The sequence below is a fragment of the Lepidochelys kempii genome, chromosome 6 (genome assembly GCF_965140285.1).
Source record: "Lepidochelys kempii isolate rLepKem1 chromosome 6, rLepKem1.hap1, whole genome shotgun sequence".
NCBI lineage: Eukaryota > Metazoa > Chordata > Testudines > Cheloniidae > Lepidochelys > Lepidochelys kempii.
This window is the reverse complement of record NC_136385.1, coordinates 101,938,895-101,962,955: the sequence shown is the minus strand read 5'-3', so window position 1 is coordinate 101,962,955 and position 24,061 is coordinate 101,938,895. Positions and strand designations below refer to the sequence as shown.

The 24,061-nt window shown below is 42.5% G+C and overlaps 1 protein-coding gene across 1 annotated transcript in view; it reads right to left on the bottom strand.

Annotated features, from left to right (window-relative positions):
* Positions 1–741: 741 nt before the first annotated feature.
* Positions 742–24,061, bottom strand: part of KCNK13 (potassium two pore domain channel subfamily K member 13) — a 124,670-nt gene continuing 101,350 nt past the window's right edge. The window contains exon 2 of the mRNA XM_073350698.1: positions 742–1,634. Coding sequence (XP_073206799.1) covers positions 742–1,634 — 893 coding nt within the window. The remainder of the gene's footprint in view (positions 1,635–24,061) is intronic.

Below are 24,061 nucleotides of genomic sequence, written 5' to 3'. Positions count from 1 at the left end.
CTGACATGCATCTGACGAAGTGGGTATTCACCCACGAAAGCTTATGCTCTATAAGGTGCCGCAGGACTCTTTGCCGCTTCTATTGACTCTGATGAAATTACTCCAGATTTATACCACTGTATCTGACAGCAGAATCTGGCTTTACCGAAATAGCTGTTTCACAACAGGAATCTGTTCCGAGAAGTTATATTTAGAGAGAAATTATTTGATTTTCATTCACTGAAATTAGGAGTGCAAGAGTATAGATGGTGCAGAGAAACGCTTATAATGGTTCCTCTTTTGGTTTCTGAATGTAGCTTGTCTGAAAAGTATGGGACAAAAAACAAACAAAAACCCCAATACCATCTTTGAACTAAATATCAGTTCGATACAGAATTTCAGTCCGGTGTTGTGGAGGGTGATGTTTCCCAAGGCCATCCATTCCTTATTCCTGAAACTGACCTTAACGTAAATACAGGAAAGACAGGCCATAGAAAATTGGTGTTGGGGCTACATTATATTTAGTTTGAAATTTATCCTTCAGTGACCTGTTTAGGGAGCAAATGGAAGGGGAGAAAGGAAGATAGAGATCTGAGTAGTGCAAAGAACAACAGATGTTAACTGACAGACCCTCCCACAAAAGTGAGAGACCTTCTAACAAAAGGTGTCCTGCTCATTTAGCCCCGCTTCTCTGATGACATTCATTCCCTAGTTATCTCTATACTTGTTGATGCATTTCCCATTGTTTTGATTTTTTTTTTTTTACCTATCCACACTTGTCTCTGCCAGCCTGTTATTCATAATCGCTAGGGCTCCCACCCCGCCAGAGAATCCATTATGTTTAGAACTAGAGTTCAACTGCCTTGGGTAGCCATTGGCAGTTTCTGACAGCTGTTTTTGCATGATAGCCAGTGACACTTTGTTGGAGGCTAAGAAGTCTTTCATGGAGATCATCTCTCCAGACAGCCGGCGTCCATCTGTGTCGCTCTCATTGACCCCATCAGTCTCAATGGAGATGTTCCGCCGGCTCCGGACATTCCCTGGCATCACAACATTCCTCCGTGACCTAAAGAATTTTCTTTGGCATCTGGGGCAGCACCTGCAATCCAGCTTCTTTAATATCCAGTTTATGGACTGTTTGATAACAATCGAGATCACATTAAATAAGGAATAGATACAGCAAACCCCCATGAATATGAAGACAAAGTTGCCAAATCGGTAAAGGCCTTGGCTTTCATACTGGGCATTTTGGCTACTGACCAGGTCACCAAAACCAATAGTGCTGAAGGCCACAAAGCAAAAGTAAAGTGAGTCAATGTAACTCCACCCTTCAATCGGTGTGTACATTGCAGAGGCACAACAGGAAATGATGAGTGATGCTACACATAAAATGAGCATGACATAGTACACAGATGGCTTCCACCCTGCCAAGCTGTCCACCTCAGAGTTCCCTGAGCCCCGCCGGCTGTCATGAGGGAGGATCCCTTTTCTCCTCAGCTGTCTCTCATGGCAGGATTTCATGATGTAGGCTATGACCGTGATCAAGCGCTCCAGGAACAGGTTAAAGAATAAAATGGTCCCTGCACATCCTATAAGGCCATAAAATATCAGAAAAATTTTTCCTCCAACGGTGGCTGGGGTAGTCATGCCGAACCCTGCAAGAAAAAACAGAAGAGTTGAGCAAAAATAACCCCTTAGTTACAAAAAGAAAAGGAGTACTTGTGGCACCTTAGAGACTAACCAATTGGTTAGCCTCTAAGGTGCCACAAGTACTCCTTTTCTTTTTGCGAATACAGACTAACACGGCTGTTACTCTGAACCCTTAGTTACAGCATCAAGGGTTTTGCCACATGCAAGCCAAAACAACCGGCAGGAAATCACTATGGCTCCTATTAGCTTTGAAAGAGTAGCTGGGAATTCTCTCCAAGTTCTACATGCTTATGACCCACATTATTCCAGTGCTAAAAATAAGCAGAGGGGCACTTCCCCCTAATTAGAAATGAAATGAAATAAATGAAAGCAAATACATTTGAAGAAAGAGCTGTTTAACTGAGGATCTGAGCTGCTATCTGCTGCAGAGGGCACTTTACCACAACTCTGTGCCCGGCTCCCTGTTTCAGAGCTAATCTTCTGAATTACTATGCTGACCTCTTTTTCTTGCATTCTGTTCTGCTTCATTGGCCTGATCAAAGTCCAGTGAAGTCAATAAAATAATTCCCATTTACTTCAACAGTCAATGAATGGATTAATCCTCACGGTCAGACCTATGTTGATTCATTACCAGATTTTCCCCTCTTTCCCACTTGCCCGGGCTCTGCTCCACAGTTCACATCTGTGCTGGAGCATTACAGGAGCGGCCCTGCTTTCCTGTCTTCTTCTGTGTTGCTTTCCAACTCAGATATGTTTTGCACCTTTGCAAATATTCCCACATGGATTTTTTTTCTTTCCAGTCTGAAAATCCCATTTTTGCTTGGGGCTAATATTTATTGAAAAGACAAAATTGCCCTAAATAGGATGTTTATAAAGAATCAAAATGAATAAATTTGTCTTAAATATGATGGGCATTAGAGGTAATATACATGTTGAATATGTTTGCTGTAGTCTGAACAGGGTCTAGAGAAGTTGAACAAGTGATTAATTAACTGTCCAATTAAGTTAAAGCAGTCTTGCTGAGAGAACAAAAAAATAGCACATTGAATAAGACACACATCTGCATTTGTTCTCCTCTGTCTGTAAGTGCAGAATATTAACTGCATGAAATAAAGGAACTAGAGAATTGGATATAAGGGAAATGTATTCAGTATTTCTAAGTGCATTGTTCTTGTGCCAGGAGAGACAAATAGAGGGTGGGGAGCTGGGAACATCCCTGTTTTTACATCTACAGCAGGCTGGAAGACATGGGGGTCAAATTTGTAGATACACAGCAGACCAAATTGCAAGTGGAGAGGAAGAGGAGGCCTGCACAGGATAAGTCCCATAGGGCACAGCAAAACCTGTGGCTGGCCCTAGGTAGTTAAGGCAGATTATTCTAAACTGTGTTGAGTTAGTGATGCGGCGTAACTTCTGCTGGAGGCTTGATCCCATACCCATTCAAAATAACGTGAGTTTTGCCATTGACATAGCGGCTAGAGCCTGAGCCCAAACCCATAAAATTCATATCCCTTGTCATTTAAAATTCCTATCTGAGTGCACATTTCCATAGGTGCAAGCCGAACAGTAAAGGTTCTATAAAGACACCCAAACAGTCAAGACAGAAAACCCATTATGAATTGTAAATAATGGAAAACACAGGACATTAAATCAGAAAGCCAGTGAGCCCAGCTTCTGTTCCTTGTCCTTTCCCAGTGTGGGCTCAATTTTGACGTTTTGGAGAAAGAAAATGCTTTTTTCCTTTCTACTTATAAATCTCAAAATGTATTAATCGAAACTAATGATAATTTCGTGTAGTGCTAGATTGGAAAACCTAAAAGCACTGTACAGTACAGATATTAATCTAAATCTAACAATATTGTCTTCTGGGGGTTGTGGAAAAAATAAACGGTAGGCTTGTAGCCGCACTGCTAAATCAGTTTACAAAATGGCTTGTAGATCCATTCATGAAGAAATATTTTGGGCCAAACTCATTCCTGGTGTCACTTTATGGACTTCAGTGCATGATTCTAATTAAACATATTGTCATGCAAATAGCCTAGCTGGTCACTGCAAATACTGTATGATGGGAAATTGCTTCCTTTTTCTCTTGTTTTTTCTCTAGTGTGATGTCAGGGGTAGTGTCGATCATTCAGTGACTAAAGAGCAAATCAATAGAACTTATGTCTAGGTAAAAGTACCCATGCTTGTATACTCTGCAAACACAGCAGCTCTTTGCCAAAAATCAATCTCTTTGCTCGGCCAGAAAAAGCTCTAAAACCAAAACTCCCTCTTCCAATTAAACAACAAAACAGCATTGCTGCCTGTCGTCTGCTTTCATATACATTCTCCCTAAAACTTCAAAGGGTCTAGGTGGGGAACCTATTGTACCTGTGAATTAAATCAAAAAGATCATGTAGTGTCTAATCTCCCTTTGCTAAGCAAGCTAACTGAGAACCTAGCAACAGCAACCTCTGTCACCATCTGTCAGCTTCAGGTATCCTGGCTAGAACTGGTTGAAAAATGTTTTTTCCCTCCTGCAGCATAAAATTTCTACTTTTAGGCAAAAAAAGATATATTTTTTTCAGCTGCCAACTGAAATACTGCTGCAGTGCCTCATGCTCCCAAGTCTCCTCTATGGGCTGGGCTCCCTGGTTGGACTACATCTCCCATGATACACCTCAGGCTCTCTTGTTGGCGAGGGAAGCAGTACATCTTAGGAGATGGAGTCCTACCAGGAAACCTGGTGCACAGAGCAGAATGGGAACACGAGGCACCTGAACTACAGCTCCTATGAGGCACTCTGGCAGCATTTCTGAATCAAAATATTTCAGTTTGTGGCATAAATATGTTGATTTTCAGATTAAACTTTTTCCGTTTTGGGGCAGTTTTTTGATGAAAAATGAAAATTCTGTGGAAAGCACACACTTTTTCTGAAAAAAAAACAACCTGTTTCTTCAAAAACCTATTTTTCTATTGAAAAACAGTTTTGACAGAATTTTTTTGACCAGCCCTAACACTGGATCCCTCTCAGCCAGGCTTCAGGCCATGATATGATATAGAAACACTTGTTGCTCTCGTGGTTAACTTCCTTCTCTCCATAGACCAGTGAAGGGGATCCATATTCATCCTTCTGGACCTCTCTGTGGCATTAGATATCATAGATCATCCTCATACAGCATGGATGCTTCAAGCTTGGGACCAGCTCTGGCAACACTGGAGCAGTCCCACTTCAGAAAGACTTTTTGCATTTTCTCTTCCTGTCAGACACAATCTGGCCCTTTATATTTGTACCAAGAAAAACATACTTTTCAGAACTAGAGAAGGAAGTCATTGCTACAGTCATGATCATATAATGTATCAGAGCTACAGACTGGAGTTTACACATGTGTATCACCGAAGAATGGAATAATCTATTTGTTTGAAAGATTTATACTTTAATATGAAGGAAATTTAGAAACAGCAGTGACAACATATTCTAAATATGTTCACAACCAGATAGTGGTGTCTCCTTTAGTTGTTGATTTCTTAGGCCATGGAGAGCACAGTCATAAAAATAGAGGGCTTTCAAGTATTCCTATTTCCTTGAACATGCAAGTCCCTGGATCTGATACAAAAAGAGTTTGAGGTCTTACTCCCTTAAAGATTCACTTCAGCCTTTAAGTAGCTGGCCATGCACATAGACCTTCCCATTATTTTTGCTGTCTTCTTCGGGGGTGTGAATACAGATTTGAACCTGCCAGTAATTATCCATTCTAAACATCACATTCACATTCTAAGCATCTAATCATTCACGCACTTTACCTACATGTTTTTTGGCAGGTGCAACTCAGGTACATACATCAGAAAATGTATCTCAAAATGTTGTTATTGGTCAATGTGGCACACAAATATGCATTCTCATTTTGTGAGTAGACTTCTGCCTACTTGCTTGAAAAATGTGGTCCTAGGAGTTACATGATTAGATATAATTACCATTCTCCTGTTCCTCACCTTGGAGTAGTTAATAGTGTGGACACAAAAGTGAACGTTAGGGATCTCAGTTGGATTGAGATTAGGGACTTTGGTTGGAGCCTGAGTGAACTGGACTAGGATCTATTTCAGGTGGACAGGAGAAACCAAGCAGTCCAAATTTAGACTGAAAAGGGTGATTCAAGAGGAGAAGGGAAACAGCTACATGAATAACTAGCACAGCAGGCTAGAGTGGTAGTGAAAGAGCAAGAAGTGAAGCCTCAGACTGAGAAAGGAATGAAGAGAATGAAACTATATGAGGAAATAACAACAGTGGGCAATACATGAAAAGAATATATTTATGTGAGGCAGAAATAAAAGGAAGAGAATTGCAGAATAAAAAAAGCATTGCATGTAATAATGGATGAAGATTTTTACGATATGAGTGGAGGATGTTAAAATCCGAATGATTAATACATTTTACTTTGAAAGTTGTTTTGTGACAGATGTCTTGAAACCCACTTATTGATGGACAAAATACACAGAAAGACTAGAGAAGACAGAATTATGTGTAATCAAGTGGAAATCAGTTGGGTTGGGAGTGGGAGAATTACATGTTTTTAAGATACTGACGAATATTCTATTCCCTCAATCCACAGTTGCCTGGATATGGCTATGTATTGTTGATATTGCTAGAAATGCACGACACAAAGGTTTCCAGTGAAAGTGAAGAAAGATTGTAGTATCAACAAGTTTTCTCACTTTAATTCAATTTCTATTTGTGTAAGAGCAAGGTTTAGGAATAAGTATCGTGAGCTGAGAGTTCACACAGAGTAAGCATCTGTGATCTGACAATATTGTAGGCATCTTTTGAAAAAGGATCTGCCATATATGGAAGGAAGAATCAGTCTGTTGATAGAGAAAATCTGTGTCTTCCACAGGCTTGTGGCCTTTCTGTAGAGCCTGTTTTCTCTTGGGACAGAGATTTACTTCTACATAAATGAAGTCTCTGGCCTGTTTGGTGGTAGAAATAGATTTCTCTGTGTAAATCAATATACTACTCTGCTGCTAAATCTGGATCTAAAGCAACTGAAAAATCAGTACAAACAGAAGTGCAAGCATTTCCATTCGTCTTCATCAAAACCTTGCTAGGGCCAGTTAAATGCTAAGGTCATTAAACCAAGCCATACACAAATACCCAGTTTGAGTAATTAGAACACAAGTGTAAATATTACTGTATAACATCAAAATCAGGTAGCCACGGAGGGGTTTGGTTGTGAAAAGGAAAAGAAAATCAACATTAAGTCAGACCCGTTGTTTTCACTTCACAGATTTAAGCAGATAGTTATGTATATTGAACTGCTACTTCCAATCTTCCATTTGGATGTAACAAGTTATTGTTACAGCCTCACAATCTCTACTTCAGGATGAAGTTATTATAATGCCATCAAGTATCCCTGTCCTGGGCATGAGCTCAGTGTGCAAAGCTATCATCTCACCTCTCCCTCTTGGAAGTTACATACAGGAAGAATCAGCACTCACAACGTATGGTGTGAAATTCTTGCCCCATTGAAATCAAAGGAGGCTATGCTACTGATGTCAGTAGGGCCAAGATTTCACCTATGGTTCTCGTTCCATGAAAAGTGTAGACCACTTCCCATCTGTTTTTCTTTTGACACACCTGCTCCCTTGTTGTTCTTAATAGTCTAGAGGATATTCTTCACCTTGGCTTTCTGTCTTACCCATCTGTTTCCTATCCTTTTCCTCATCTGATATCAAGGTTTGCTATCTGGCTTTTAGAGAGAGCCGGTCAGGAATTTTCCAGTGGAATTGATTTTTTGCTAGAAAATGCATCTTCTGCAAAACTGAAATTTTAAATTTTCTGAAAAAAAAATTGATTTTCTGTCAGGAAATTGTAAATGAAATTTCATTTCAGTTAAGTTTGACCTGAATTGGAATATTTTGGGGTTTTGAACTGACCAAAAATTTTAATTTAAAATTAGTTCAACAAAAACTTAAAATACATATCCTTATCAGTACATTGTCTTATGGGAGATGTAGTTTGGGCCCCCATTCTCTCATATGGGCCAGGCTCCTTAGAGGACTACGTCTCCCATCATACAAAGTGAATTTCCCTCTGACTGATCTGCATGGTGCATCATGGGAGTCACATGACTCTGGGTCCATTATGGGTGATGTAGTCTGACTAGGGAGCCTGGCAAATAGAGATATCAGGCTCCTGAACTACAACTCGGATGAGGCAAATGTACCACTTTGGGGAAATGTAGTTTAATATTGAACTGACTCAAAATGAAGCATTCCAGATCCATTCAAGAAACCAAAATGAAACATTTTGATTTCTGAAATCTTGAATTGTTTAGCTCAAGCAAAAATGTCAATATGAAACATTTCAACATTTCCAAACTGAATTTTTTGTAATTTCTGTTCCATGAAAATTTTCAAAAAATGTCAACTCCTCTTTATTTCAATGAGCTTTGGATCAGAACCACAGTCCACTGGCTGAACATGTATCTGATATTACATTTCACTTTATCCAGATGGACTAAGTAGACATGCTCCTTAATAGCTTCAGTTTTTCCAATGTGATGTTTTTCTCTTTGCACTCTAATGTTAAACATTGAATATGGTTTGCTGAATATTCATCCTGATTTATGATTTCACTCTACTAGGACTAATTTTTCAGGGAATTACAATAAGTTTTACCTCCTATTAAAGTCAATGAGAGTTTTACTAGAGCACCACACAACTTTTACAAAAGTCCATTCTGCAGGGGCTCCTTCAGGAAGTTTTGCCTTAGAGCTAAGCTTCTGGTTTAAGAGCCGATATTTCAGATTTTACTTTAGAAGTATTGTCAAGGAAAATTGCATTAAATAAAGAGTGGAATGATGAAAGATTCTAGTAAACCAACCATGGGACTGAATGTGATCAAAGGAAAGCAAGTAGCTTGTGACTCTCAACATTAGCGTGATCAAAAGGGTTGATGAGCATCAGGAAGTGCTTCCCTAATAGAAAACCCTATTTTATGGACTGGCGTAAGTTTGACATTGACTAATGTGGTATCAAGATACTCTTCTCAGTCAAAACGGTAAGTTATGTTTATCATGAAAAATAAAGAGAGACAACAAATTTCAATTTTCTATAACAATTCACCCAATCTACAAAAAGGAAACAGACCCTCAACATGTTGTAGTTTCTATGAAAAAGGGGCCCAAAGAAAAAGTCAGACACTATACAAATTTTAGTCACATGGCCCTTTAAAAAACAGTCACAGCAAACATCAGCTGATGTCCTCTTTTCTACAGACAGCTATAGAAAAATCTAGTAGTGCATACATTTCAATAAATATTTTAAATGATACTGTAACACAAAACCAGAATGTTTATAGGCATTTTCACTTTTCTGAAAATGGAAATCCTAATGCATCCATCCCAACATACTGTTACTGTTCCACCATAAGACCAGGGGAATAGTAAGTGATGCAAATTGTGGTCATTTGGTCAGAGGGATCCTCTTACAGTCCCCCCATAAGGAGCTGATTTTAATATTCAAAGCTCTAAAATCCACACGCTTAGGGAGCCTGTCTTGAAGAATCTCAACAGGGCCTAGAGTACAATTTATTATGTAAATTTGCGGTTTTCTGAACAAGAGGTTCCCATATTACATCCCTCCCCGCCCCCCAGTTATGAGCTTTCTTTACTTTTCAAAATGCTCCAAAATCCATGTGCATAATGAGATTATTCCCCAGAAAAGACTCTCGTCCATTCCCCCTTGCTGCCTCTACATGGTAGATATGTCATCAGGTACCACTTTCCTTCCTCTCCATGCCCCTCCAGCCCTACTGGAGGACTCCTTGTGCCTTTCTCAGCTATCCCGCCCCTGATGGACATCACAGCACTTTATCCTTCCAGTTGATACAGAACACTGTAGAGGCACTGCACATGGGGACACCAGAAGAAAATGTCAGACTGTGTCCACACTGCATTTAGGGTAGGCTTAGTGAAAACCAGCTGGCTACGCCTGGCTTATACTCGAGCATTTCATCTGCTCTGCACAAACTGCTCCAGAGTTGCCAAATGTGACCATTCCTTGATCCTTGTTCTAAGGATTCCCTCTGAAGCATTGCCTGCACTTACTTCTGCCCTGTACTGTATTGTCATGTATGGCACCAGACTGCTACAAATCCCCAGGGCAAGAATAGAATATCATGCGCCTCTGCATGCACAACCTACTATAATTCTGCATAGAAATGGGACGTTCACAGTCCCTTTGGATGCAAATGAACCTCTCCTCCTGTCTCAGTGTGTGTTGGGGCAACCTGCTGCAAGTAATCCCTGTGCCAGTCAAAAAAATTGGGAGCAAGGCTGTTGGAGTGCTTGCATATGAATGAGACAATACAGTTGTGTGGGACACAACACAACACATAAAATGGATACACTTACTTAGGGCTTGTCTACTCTACAGGTTATATCAGTATAACTTATGTCGCTCAGTGGTGTGACTAAGCCACCACCCTGAATGATGTAAGTTACACCGAACTAAGCACTGGTGTGGACTGCGCTATGTTGGTGGGAGAAGCTACTGCCTCTTGCGGAGGTGGCTTTATTATGCTGATGGAAGAGCTCTCTGCCATCGGCTCTTAAACATAATGGTTTCATCAGCAGACATGCTACAACTGTGCTACTGTAGCGCTTCTAGTGTAGACTAGCCCTTGGTCATCCCTTATGTTTGGATATTATAGGGCAGTCCTGGCAGTACCATACATTCTACATCTCCAGTGGCTCTTGGCAACTCCAGGGGGCAGTGTTAGGCTGTAGGGCAGGGCTGATATGTATCTTAACTCTGTATTTCCTGATTTCCACTTTGTTATACCTTAACTCTCTATTTCCTGGTTTTCAGAAGATAAAGTATAGGCCACTCAATATCCTGGAAGGGTACAAGGCACTGCTGGTCAACTCCAACTCTGATTAGTGACTTTGGGGGCACTGAATTTATGTGTGTGGAGGAGCAGAGGGGAGATGATGATACATTTTTCAATCCATCTTAGATCTTGAATGCAGTGTTTTTTTTCATAATGGTGCAAAATTTCTGTCTTGTTACTGCTCCAGCAGGCTTGATTTCCTTTTTGAATATGTGTGTGTTTGCTATCAGTGTTATAATTAGATACTCCAGTCCTTTCCCAGAAAAAGGAGGTGGACAGAAAGAGGGGCTAACACTATAGCAACAGTAATGAGTCACTATGATGCTGCTAATATTGCAATGGCTTTGCAATTTAACCTACAATCAGAGCTCTTTGATTGTCTGTGATGTTGTGCTTATACTTATAATGCCTTTTCAACCAATGAATTTAATTTTTGCCCTTAGTTTAATGTATCAGTTCAATTTCTTGTTGTATTTCTGATGTGATTAAAAATTCCTTGGCCCGGCAGCCTTATTTTGCCACCTATGGGATCCTGTTACTATCCCAGGATGCATTGCCTGTTGTACCCAATTCTTTAGAGCTCAATGGTGGCTTTGTAGTCAGGCACCTGGAGGCGTGTGGCACCTGGAGGTACCTAGCATTCAGGGGAACACCCTACTATTACACCCCTAAGAGCAATTAACAGTGTTGGGGATAGGGAGTGTCAGCTAACTTGCTCCATCATTGTTCAAGGCCCCATTTGGGGAGGCTAGTTCCCACAAGTAGTGGGATTGTGCCTGGCCCCTATACAGTGGAGGAGAGAAGACAGGTTTGATGTTTATGCCCTCCCTTATTCCCTGCCCAGGGGCAGCCACAATCAGGCCCTGCATTAGAAATCAGCACACCAGTCATAATGTGTGTGTCTTATAAAGCAGTGGTGGACTCATCCTGTAATCCTTACTCACATGAATAGCCCTGTTGAAGCCAGTGAGAGTGGATAAAGAAAACAATGAAACCCTTAGACTGATTATTATAAATAAAGGCACATCTCACAAACACACTCAAGGGCTCCCTCCCTGAGATAAGTTGTGAAAGTGACTGAGCATTCCACTCCTTTAGTGAATACCATTTAAGGAGCCAGTCACAAGGGTGATGGATTCTAGTGCTTTAGAGTTACTGAGAGAGGGAAGGCATGAAAACAAGACTAACTTCTTAGTTTTAAAACTACAATCATAATTACAGGTTTCAGAGTAGCAGCCGTGTTAGTTTGTATTTGCAAAAAGAAAAGGAGGACTTGTGGCACCTTAGAGACTAACAAATTTATTTGAGCATAAGCTTTCGTGAGCTACAGCTCACTTCATCGGATGCATTCAGTGGAAAATCATAATTAGTTATTCCTGATCTGCTTTAAAAGGTGGCTAGAGTAAAGCTCCTGAACTATAATCTCCATAAATTGCCTCTTTCATGTTCTAACTGCGTGAAACATTCAGCTTTGCTTTGCTGTCCTCTACCTGCCAGGCTAAACTGTCATGCTGCAGCTTATCACTTTATCACTTAATCAGAAGGAAACTTATAAAGCATTCAGATCATCCTCATGTTAGAAATAACCAGATCAGCCAGATAAACAATGTCATGGCTTGTTGGGTAAATCCGTATCTTATCCAGTGGTACAACAACATGAAAATAGCTGGGTTATGGGGAACCAGGAATAAACATCCACAACACTTTACACTGCATCAAGGGGGCATCAACACAGTAATAAAAAATCAGGGGAAATATTTCCCTCTTCTATCCCAGTGGTTGCAACAATGGTCTTGTATATTTAAACTGACTGTTGCTCTACTTTCCTCTCATAGAATAATAGAATATCAGGGTTGGAAGGGACCTCAGGAGGTCATCTAGTCCAACCCCCTGCTCAAAGCAGGACCAATCCCCAACTAAATCATCCCAGCCAGGGCTTTGTCAAGCCTGACCTTAAAAACTTCTAAGGAAGGAGATTCCACCACCTCCCTAGGTAACGCATTCCAGTGTTTCACCACCCTCCTAGTGAAAAAGTTTTTCCTAATATCCAACCTAAATCTCCCCCACTGCAACTTGAGACCATTACTCCTTGTTCTGTCATCTGCTACCACTGAGAACAGTCTAGAGCCATCCTCTTTGGAACCCCCTTTCAGGTAGTTGAAAGCAGCTATCAAATCCCCCCTCCTTCTTCTCTTCCGCAGACTAAACAATCCCAGTTCCCTCAGCCTCTCCTCATAAGTCATGTGTTCCAATCCCCTAATCATTTTTGTTGCCCTCCGCTGGACTCTTTCCAATTTTTTCACATCCTTCTTGTAGTGTGAGGCCCAAAACTGCACAGAGTACTCCAGATGAGGCCTCACCAATGTCGAATAGAGGGGAACAATCACGTCCCTCGATCTGCTAGCAATGCCCCTACTTATACATCCCAAAATGCCATTGGCCTTCTTGGCAACAAGGGCACACTGTTGACTCATACCCAGCTTCTCGTCCACTGTAACCCCTAGGTCCTTTTCTGCAGAACTGCTGCCGAGCCATTCGGTCCCCAGTCTGTAGCGGTGCATGGGATTCGTCCGTCCTAAGTGCAGGACTCTGCACGTGTCCTTGTTGAACCTCATCAGATTTCTTTTGGCCCAATCCTCCAATCTGTCTAGGTCCCTCTGTATCCTATCCCTCCCCTCCAGCGTATCTACCTCTCCTCCCAGTTTAGTATAATCTGCAAACTTGCTGAGGGTGCAATCCACACCATCCTCCAGATCATTTATGAAGATATTGAACAAAACTGGCCCCAGGACCGACCCTTGGGGCACTCCACTTGATACCAACTGCCAACTAGACATGGAGCCATTGATCACTACCTGTTGAGCCCGACAATCTAGCCAACTTTCTATCCACCTTATAGTCCATTCTTCCAGCCCATACTTCTTTAACTTGCTGGCAAGAATACTGTGGGAGACAGTGTCAAAAGCTTTGCTAAAGTCAAGGAACAACACGTCCACTGCTTTCCCTTCATCCACAGAACCAGTTATCTCGTCATAGAAGGCAATTAGATTAGTCAGGCATGACTTGCCCTTGGTGAATCCATGCTGACTGTTCCTGATCACTTTCCTCTCCTCTAAGTGCTTCAGAATGGATTCCTTGAGGACCTGCTCCATGATTTTTCCAGGGACTGAGGTGAGGCTGACTGGCCTGTAGTTCCCAGGATCCTCCTTCTTCCCTTTTTTAAAGATGGGCATTACATTAGCCTTTTTTCAGTCATCCGGGACTTCCCCCGATCGCCATGAGTTTTCAAAGATAAAGGCCAATGGCCCTGCAATCACATCCACCAACTCCTTTAGCACTCTCGGATGCAGCGCATTCGGCCCCATGGACTTGTGCTCGTCCAGCTTTTCTAAATAGTCCTGAACCACCTCTTTCTCCACAGAGGGCTGGTCACCTCCTTCCCATGCTGTGCTGCCCAGTGCAGTAGTCTGGGAGCTGAACTTGTTCGTGAATACAGAGGCAAAAAAAGCATTGAGTACATTAGCTTTTTCCACATCCTCGGTCACTAGGTTGCCTCCCTCATTCAGTAAGGGGCCCACACTTTCCTTGACTTTCTTCTTGTTGCTAACATACCTGAAGAAACCCTTCTTGTTACTCTTAACGTCTCTTGCTAGCTGCAACTCCAGGTGTGATTTGGCCTTCCTGATTTCACTGCTGCATGCCTGAGCAATATTTTTATACTCTTCCCTGGTCATTTGTCCAATATTCCACTTCTTGTAAGCTTCTTTAAGATCAGCAAGGATTTCACTGTTAAGCCAAGCTGGTTGCCTGCCATATTTACTATTCTTTCTACACATCGGGATGGTTTGTCCCTGTAGCCTCAATAAGGATTCTTTAAAATACAGCCAGCTTTCCTGGACTCCTTTCCCCCTCATGTTATTCTCCCAGGGGATCCTGCCCATCAGTTCCCTGAAGGAGTCAAAGTCTGCTTTTCTGAAGTCCAGGGTCCGTATTCTGCTGCTCTCCTTCCTTTTCTGTGTCAGGATCCTGAACTCGACCATCTCATGGTCACTGACTCCCAGGTTCCCATCCACTTTTGCTTCCCCTACTAATTCTTCCCTGTTTGTGAGCAGCAGGTCAAGAAGAGCTCTGCCCCTAGTTGGTTCCTCCAGCACTTGCACCAGGAAATTGTCCCCTACACTTTCCAAAAACTTCCTGGATTGTCTGTGCACCGCTGTATTGCTCTCCCAGCAGATATCAGGGTGATTGAAGTCTCCCATGAGAACCAGGGCCTGTGATCTAGTAACTCCTGTGAGTTGCCGGAAGAAAGCCTCGTCCACCTCATCCCCCTGGTCCGGTGGTCTACAGCAGACTCCCACCACAACATCACCCTTGTTGCTCACGCTTCTAAACTTAATCCAGAGACTCTCAGGTTTTTCTGCAGTTTCTTACCGGAGCTCTGAGCAGTCATACTGCTCCCTTACATACAGTGCTACTCCCCCACCTTTTCTGCCCTGCCTGTCCTTCCTGAACAGTTTATAACCATCCATGACAGTGCTCCAGTCATGTGAATTATCCCACCAAGTCTCTACTGTAGAGGAGCAGAGTGGACATTCTATGTAATATCAGGCAATAAGAATGGCTGGGAAACTGGTCTACTCTTAATTTTTGCTGGCATGACTATGTCTGGAGTGTTAAAAAAAAAATCACTCTTCTGACATAGCTATCTCAGCAAAAGCCCTGGAGGAGAAGTACTTATACCAGCAAAAAAACGTCCTTTTGCCAGAATAGGGCAACTGCTATAAGTCTTACCAGCAAAAGCACTCTTTTTCTTGGATAGCTGAGCGACCCTAGAACTGCGTTGCTAGTACAGCTATACTGGTGTAACTACTAGAAAAGCATCCCTAGGCTGGTCTATACCTAGACACACCCAACAGACGTTGTTACACAGACCTTTGCCCTGATAGAGACACTACTTTAGACTTCCGTCAACCTAGCTACCACCTCTTGAGGGGGTGTATTTAATACAGTGATGGAAAAACTCCTTTCTTTGCTGTGGCAAGTGTCTACATTGCAGCTCTAAAGCAGCAAAGCGGCAGAACCACAGCTGTGCTGCTGTAGTGCTTGTAGTGTAGACTTATCTCTAGTGCTGATGTGTCTATACCAGCAAAACTGCACTTTTGCTAGTACAGCTTATTCCAGACTGCCCGAGCACAATACGTAATACTAGCAAAAACTCAGGGGCTTTAGCTGGCAGAGCTGTTGGTCACACACTGCACCCTGACTGACACAGGTATGCCAACAAAAGTTCATAGTGTAGACCTGGTGTAAGAAGGGAAAAGGTTAATGTTGCAAATGACAGTAAGTCGACTTACAACAGAAGGAAGAGACAAGTCTTTGCTGAAAGATTCAGAGTTTAGGATATTGAGATGTCCTTGGGAACGGCTGCAGCACGTTGTCCCAAATCCCTGAAAACAGCAGAACGGGATGTGTACAACTGACAAAGCAAAAAATTGCCTATCGCAATTCATTGTGATAGCTGAACACACATATACGTTATTTGAATGGAGCTGGGAGCCTACATCTGAAGTCAGTCACTGTTTGGTGAGATCCTCTCTCTCTCTCACACACACACACACACACCCACCCACACACAGAGTTTCCAGTCCTCTTCCTTGACTACATGGTAGAAGAATCATTTACTGTAACAAACATTTTACAAAATGATTTTTAAACAAAATGGGACTGCCTGGTGTGCAACGACATTTAATTCATTGATGGTCCTCCCTGCTGTCTCGTGCATAGGGCTTCTTAGTGGACCACTGCAGAGGAGGATGTTCAGAGTGCTCTGGAAAGCAGCTGGCATGCATAGCAGCACTCATTTTCCCTTTATTCTAGTCCATCTGCAGATCTCCCTAGCTGAGTGGACTATGCAGTTTACACCCTGGGATCCAGACAAGTCCCTGCAGGGCTGTATAGATCTGTATGTAAATGTTGGGAATTTCTCCAGAGATACTGTGGCTGGGTCTAACTATAAATATGCTCCCATGCCAAGTGACCTGGCTCCTTGGTGAGCTGTGACTCTGACCTCGACAGGGCTCTGTTGCTGTTTCATTCAGTATAATGTCACATTTGTAATTTCATATCAATGGTTCAGACAAGCTTAGAAGGATTTTAACCCTCCATAAAACTCCTGCAGGGTCAATTCCATTCAAAAAAGGCAATATTGAAGTTGAAGCTAATGCCAGAACATGTTTTGGTGAAACAATCAAAAACTCCCTAGATCAACCACCTGGCCCACTTTTTCTTATGCTTAGAGATTTCCCTCTCTCTCTAATCTCACTGGCAGACAGCACTGTCTCTACTGTCTCCAACGATGTTATATTATTCTTTAAGAAGGTGGAGACCAAACCATAAAGTACGTAGCGCTTTCCCCCATAATTATATTTAACCAAATGTTTAATCAGTGCTAGAACTAGTCTCATTCCAACCATTAAAAGTTTTCTTCTTCATTTGCACAGCCTTGCCACATAAATCTGTAGTCACAAACAATAACGGAAAACAATGCCTAAAGGGAAGTGAAATTCTGGAATCTCTTTTTATGGTCCCCATTAGGGAGTTACCTGAGCACCTCCCAACCTTTAATGTCTTTATCCTCACACCATCTCTGTGAGGTAGGGAAGTGCTATTATTCCCATTTTAAAGATGCAGCACAAAAACTAAGTAACTTGCTTAAGGTCACACAGGAGTTCTGAGATGGAGCAAGGAATTAAACCCAGGTCTCACAAGTCCTCAGCTCTAACCATTAAACCATGCCCCCTCTTGGCCCAATCTTTCCCCATCTTTCATAATGCATAAGTAATGATGCAACATTTGGCCCATTGTCACTCAGCTTTAAGGAGTCTGAACAATTCAAGCTCAGGGTTCATTCAGGTAGATGCTATTGAACAAGCACTTGTCCACGTGAGTAGTCCCCTTACAGCAATGGGACTACACACTGCAGCTGCAATTTTGAAAGCTGCCTAAACGATTTGAACGTCCAGTTTCCATTCATTTCCATTCATTTTGTCCAAATTCCTCAGATGGCTTTGAAAATCCCACCTGCTATTAATATTTTGCAGGATCAGGCCCTAAAAGAAACATAGATCTCTAAATATACACTTGAGAGTATTTTCCCTCCATTTAGCAAAAATATTGAATTGCTAAAGTGAATCTATTATTCCAGTACAATCCCTACTGGAGCCTGACAAACAGAACCAAGAATACCATCCTTATTTCTGCCTTGTTCTTTTGAATAAAACCCCAACATGAGCAAACTCTTGATGACTTCTCCACCAAGTAATCTCATAGAACAGGAGAGGCAAAATTTGTTAATTTTGAGATTTTTACATACTCTTCCACAGTTTTTAAAAAATACATTTCCTCTTCCTTTGTAAACCAGGTTTAATCGCTATTCACTACATCTTATCTCAAAGAGTGTATTTAAAAAAAAACAACAACAAAAAAACAAGCAGAGGAATACAGTTTGAACTCTTATCTGTGTTTTCAATGCTGTAGACAAAGTCATCCCTGAATAGTTCTTATGGTCTAGATAAAGAAAGAATATGATAGGCACAAGCTTCTCAGATATGAATTTAAAAGAAACATAAATGCTATAGCAAAGCTAAGGGAATGAGATAGAAAGATGCAACATGGATAAGTACTATGCCATTCATGTGCAAACCCATCAAGTTTAAAAAACCTGTTACATCTTTAGACTTAACAAGAAGTCCTGTAGAAATTCAACAGTAAACATTTGTTCCATGCGAACTAACCATAACAAGAGAGAATTCAGAATTCTTAGAAGTTGTTCCCTTTAAAATCTGCAATTACTTTATTATTGGAGCACTTACAATTTAACCCCCTAAAATGCTTCATTGCTTGATGCTAAAAAAAATACTAGATTGTCCTCCTCATTTCACAGCATGGCCATTTGTACCAATACCTTCCTCTTTCAGAATGATGAAAAACAGAGGGAATTGGAGCCAATACAGTTCAGCTAATTAACTGTGCTTTAGGTGGGTGTCATCTTTCCTAAAATCATGTTAAATGCTTGAATTTTGTAGCTAATTAGTTTCAGTTCCAATGGGCAGAGTGTATATTTATGTATATATTAATACAGAAGAATCCAGTTTTTCAAGCAGTAATTACATGGTGCTGATTTTAGTGTAGCTGGATTTTCCTACCTGTACAACTGACAAAATCACTGGAAGCAGGAATATTCTAGGCCTAATTGCCAGTGCAATTTAAAGAATAACTATTAATGTGATGTGAGCGGGATCAGAATCTAGCCCATAATGGGGCTCCAATACTAACTCTAGGTGTCACAATAACAATAATCATTGCCTAATGCTGACAAGTGTAATAAATAAAATAATAAAGTCATATTCTGGGGTGCAATTCAGACCAGTGATGGGTTGTGTCACTACTTGCCCTGTAACCCTTATGTGCCTTAAAAGCTTTGCTACTGTAACTCTCTACCTGGGACGTTCACAGCCAGCAATAAGCATGCAGGTCACACCCTGAGGCTATGCCTACACTGCAAATAGACCCCCACTAGCATGGGCCAGCTGACTCAGGCATGCTTAGCTTGGTCTGATGGGCTGTTTAATTGCAGTGTAGACATTTGGGCTTAGGCTGCAGCCTGAGTTCTGGGACCCTCCAACCTTGCAGGGTCCTAGAGACTGGGCTCCAGCCCAAGCCCAAATGTCTACACCACAATTAAACAGCCCCTTAGCCCCACCCCCATGACCCTGGTCACCTGGCACAAGGTAGCTGCAGGTTTTTATTGCAGTGTAGACATACCCTGAGTGTTTGTGTGCTGCACATCCTTGGATCAGCAACTCTGACCCTAGCATCCTGCCAGCAACACACCAGTCACACTCCCTGGTTCCTACCTTGCCTCTCTAATATCCTGGGCCCAGCATGGCTACAACACTGCAAACTATTATCATTAGTGAAATTCATCCCTGTGCAAAGGCTCAACATGAGGCCTATATGCCCACTTAAGCATTTAAAATATGTCACAGGCCTTGTGCTGGCGCTCTGTGCAGAGATGGATTTCATCCTCTGGGTGCCACAGCTGGGATTATACCATGTGTTTTTGAAGAGTCTTTCTTATCCATTTTTTATTCTTTTAGGTGACCGATGGACATTGAAACACCAGGCAGGACTTGACTAAATTTCCTCTTTGATACACTATGGAGGATGTGGTTTCACACAGCAAGGACATGAGATGTGGAGCTGTGCATTACAATGAATGGATCTCTGCAATCAAAGCACACAAATATTAAATGATAAAAACAAAATGAGTAAACGTGTCCTTTCTGCCAGCATCTTACACCTCTAGAAGATGGATTCTTCATGCAGTTAGTGTTATGGAATCCTTTGTGATTTATATGGCACCCATCACCTGGGTATCTCAGGGCCTGATCCTGCAACCATTGAAATTAGTGGGAGTTTTGCTATTGATTTCGGTGGGAGCAGGATCGAAGTATAAAATGCAGAACCAAACTAGGAAGAGCAAAAGAGTGGTGCAGCCTGGAGGTCATGTATTCTCTAATGTACTATTCACCTCTCTCACAGGTTCCATAGGTTTGCATAGAATTGTCCAGGATCACACAGCAACACTGTATAGCCTGGTAGCTTTACCTGCTAAATGAATGAGCAAGCCACATGACCTTCTAATCAACACTGCCTTGAAAGCACAGAATTTTATTTACAGGAGATGAGAATTCACTTGCTGAGAGACCAGATAGTGTGCTATTGAGACCACTTGGACACTCGATACAGCTCAAAAAATATTGGTATGATACACAGATCTTCACTGCGGAGCAAATCGTGAAATCATTATCAAGTCTTTAGCCAAGCACAATGCCCAGTGAATGAGTAACAACTTCAGCCCCATCCCTAAATATAAGGGGCTCTATTCATTCCCTAGGTTTTGGTGGCTGGAGCTGGTACAACCTAGGATTGGAGTCCCCATCGTTGTAATTCATTACCTTCTCCCTGACATATATGGTATAATGCTTCTATGGGGGTCAGAGCAGTGCTAATTACTGAATGAATGATTCACAGTTAATAGCATATTCAGATCAGTTCTCCCCCCAGCCCCCTACATGGCTGCATTGGGGCTCCACGATCTTAGGTATGGGCGAGAGGGTGAGGGAACAGGGAGCAAGAGCTGTACTCTGGGAATTCCTGTCCAAGCAGGTGGGCAGGAAGGGGACAGTCGGGATGGGGAGCGGAGCTGCCCCCCCAACTTGGGCTGACTACCGGAGCTGGGCCAACATGATGGGTGTGGAGTACGCTATACCCGGTAAAGTGCTGTAGCAAATTCCTTCTCCACTTCAGGAGCAAGAGACATCATAGTGAGTGAATCTAATTGCTCCACCAGGGCTCTGCCTAGTGCAGGGCAGCTGCATAATACCTCATACTGAGGGCACTGAGCAAACCCCAGAGTTAATTTTGCCTCTTTCCCTGTCTGCAAATTGTCTCAGAGCAGATGGTGATTTTTTCAAATTCACATTGTTCTAAATTATTTCTGGAATGATTTCTCCAAACAATCCCTGGTCTGTAAATTCTTCCCAAACAGTTCAGTTCCAGTCCTTGGTATCATAGGTCAGGTTACGATTTAGTCATGGAGGTCATGGCAGTCACAAATTCCGTGACTTTGTCAGCCTCCGTGACTTCTGGGGTTCAGGTGGAGGAGGTGTGACTGTGTGCCCCTGCCCTGCATCTAGAGCTGGATGGAATCAGGACCCTTCAGCCCCAGCCCAGCAGCTTCCTTGGGAGACTGCAACCAGGCCAGGGGCTGCAGCTGGGGCCATGTGCCAGAGCCCTCCGGCATCCCAGACTTGGTGGGGGATGCAGCTGGGGATGAGCACCTCTGCCCCGCAGCTTCCACCAGGGGCTGCAGCCAGGACCGTGCAACCCTGCCCCAGCGTTGTCCCAGGCTTGGCAGTGGCTGCAGCCATGGGCCACTTGCCCCAGCCCTGCAGTGCCGTGGGCTTGGTGGGGGCCACGTGGCCCAGCCCCTCAGCATCCTGGGGGCTGCAGTCGGGGCTGTGCACCCCAGCCCCGCAGAGTCCGGGGCTTGGCAGGGTTGCAGCTGGGGCCATGAGCCCCCCCTTCCCCCCCACTGTGGCCCAGGCTTGGCAGGGGCTGCAGTCGGGCCAGGCACCATTATCCCGCTGCTGGGCCAGCTCTGGAGCAAGAGCTGTGGGTTCCCTGTGGCCGCAACCCCTGCTGCGGCTACTGGACTGGGGGCTGTGGTCCCGGTCATGGCAGGGGGCTTGGCCTGTCAGTCCCCCTGGCCCACATGGGATTCCATTCCTCTCCCTACCTAGCCCTGCCTCCGATTATTTTTAGTAAAGTAAGGGACAAGTGATGGCTCTGTGAATTTTTGTTTATTGCCCATGGCCTGTTCATGACTTTTACTAATAAATAACCGTGAAAAAATCTTAGCCTTAATCATAGGTGCTGGAAATAGAGATACTGTGGGTACGGCTTGAAGTGGTTGCCATCAAAGACAGGGTTTACAGTTTGGTTCAGTGGCTCTCAGTACCCCCGCTATGCAAATTGTTCCAGCTGCCCTGCTTGGTATTCAAAAGTCAAACTATGTTGCTTGGTTCTGATTGGACATGTAGATCACATGGTATGGTTTCTCTTTCCTGTCTGGACAGAATTAGAATTGGAACTTGTGCTCCTGTGTGGAGCACTTGCAATTACAAATTCAAAATTCACTTCCCAAAAATACCTTTCCACAGTCACTCACAACTCCCTCCCTCCACAGACGTTCCTGCCAGTTAGATAATCAAGTGAATTGGTTTAGAAATATAAATATGTTTAGAAAATGTTATGCAGTATTTGCTCAGTGGGCACAATGGAGAGTATAAAATAAATATATTTTTAAGTGGAACCAACCATGAAGTCCTTATTCTGACTGTTCACAGGCAAAACGCATATTGACTTAAATAGAAGTTTTGTCTGAGTAAGGATTGAGTAAAATTTTCAGGATCTGGACCAATAATAACCATTCCAAAGTACATCAGACAAGAGAGTAAAGACACCAGTTTATAGTTGGTAAGCCACTGACAAATGTCTCAATCTTTTGAGGTACAGAGCACCCTCATCTCCAAACAATTTCATTGGGAACTGGCTATGCTCAACATCTTGCAGGATGCAGCCCCAGAAGAGTGACTGCACTGGCCAGTTTGTGTTCAGTATCACAAAGTACTTTTGGTCCTACCATATAAAAGCCCATTAGATTATGAATTAAAAATCAATGGGCTTCAACCTCATTCCAAATGCATGGGAGTGCATCACAATGTGGTGGAAACTCCACTGCTGTGCAAATTGTGCACACAAGTGTAATTGAGTAGTTAGAGGGGCAAGGTGGGTGAGGTAATATATTTTATTGGACTAACTTCTGTTGGTGAGAGAGACAAGCTTTCGAGGTTATTCTCGCAACAGAGTGTTATTATATCTTGGGACCAACACAGCTGCAACATCATTGCATACAATAATAGAGTAGTTGACTTTTAAACCTGTATATTTATATGCACACATACTGGAGTAGAGAATGAATACACACAGACACAGGTAGCACTACATGTACAAATGACACATTTTAAAGGGAAAAGCATGCTGTTTTCACCATTGTTATGAGTGCATTAACAAGCAAGTATCCCTTCCCTACAAATCAATTTAGATTTGAATAGGGTGTTTTAAACCTGAAAACATATACCTTAAACTCCAAATCGTTAAAGTCTCTCCATATACTACTACAGTATATATGAAATCACAGATTTTTTTTCAATAACAAACTAGCAATTCCTACAATGTGCCAAACAGCCTTGTGTATTATTCACCAGTTAAAATGCACAGTGCTGTGTAACTGACTTTCTACATCTGCTATATAACGAGTGAATGCCTTCAAGTTTGCAAGGAGTAGGTTGTATTGTACCCTGCATTGTCCTCCTTTTGTTTTCATTGTGTGGCCACTGACTGAGGAAATCTGATGATTCAGGTGAACATACCAATGGCATTGCAATGTTTTTAATGTGAGGAAATCATCACACCTTTCTCTCAAGGACTTGACTCAGTAATGGTGAATTCTTTCTGGGTGTGGCTGTCATCATCAGTCAGTTAGTTTGATAGCTGCCAAAAGACAATTGTCACAGGGTGACACTAGCCTTTTAAGAGGGAGCAGGGTCAGAGCACAACTTATCAGCTGACCCCAACTGGGCTATACCCAAAGGCACCTGGGCCCTAGGAGGGAAAGCATGGGTGAATCAGGTCAGGCCTGAGATGATCAGGTGGGAGTGGGAACGGTAGCAAAGACCTAGAGTGACTGAAAGGTAAAGGAGAAAAAACTCTGGAAGCTGGAGCCCAGGTTGGGCTGAGAAATTGTTTGTGTTTTGTCTTCCCAGTCCTACTTCTTGTTCAGCCAATTGCTAAGACAAACGAGTTTGTTTACATTTAATGAAGATAATGCTGCCCACTTCTTATTTACAACGTCACCTGAAAGTGAGAACAGATATT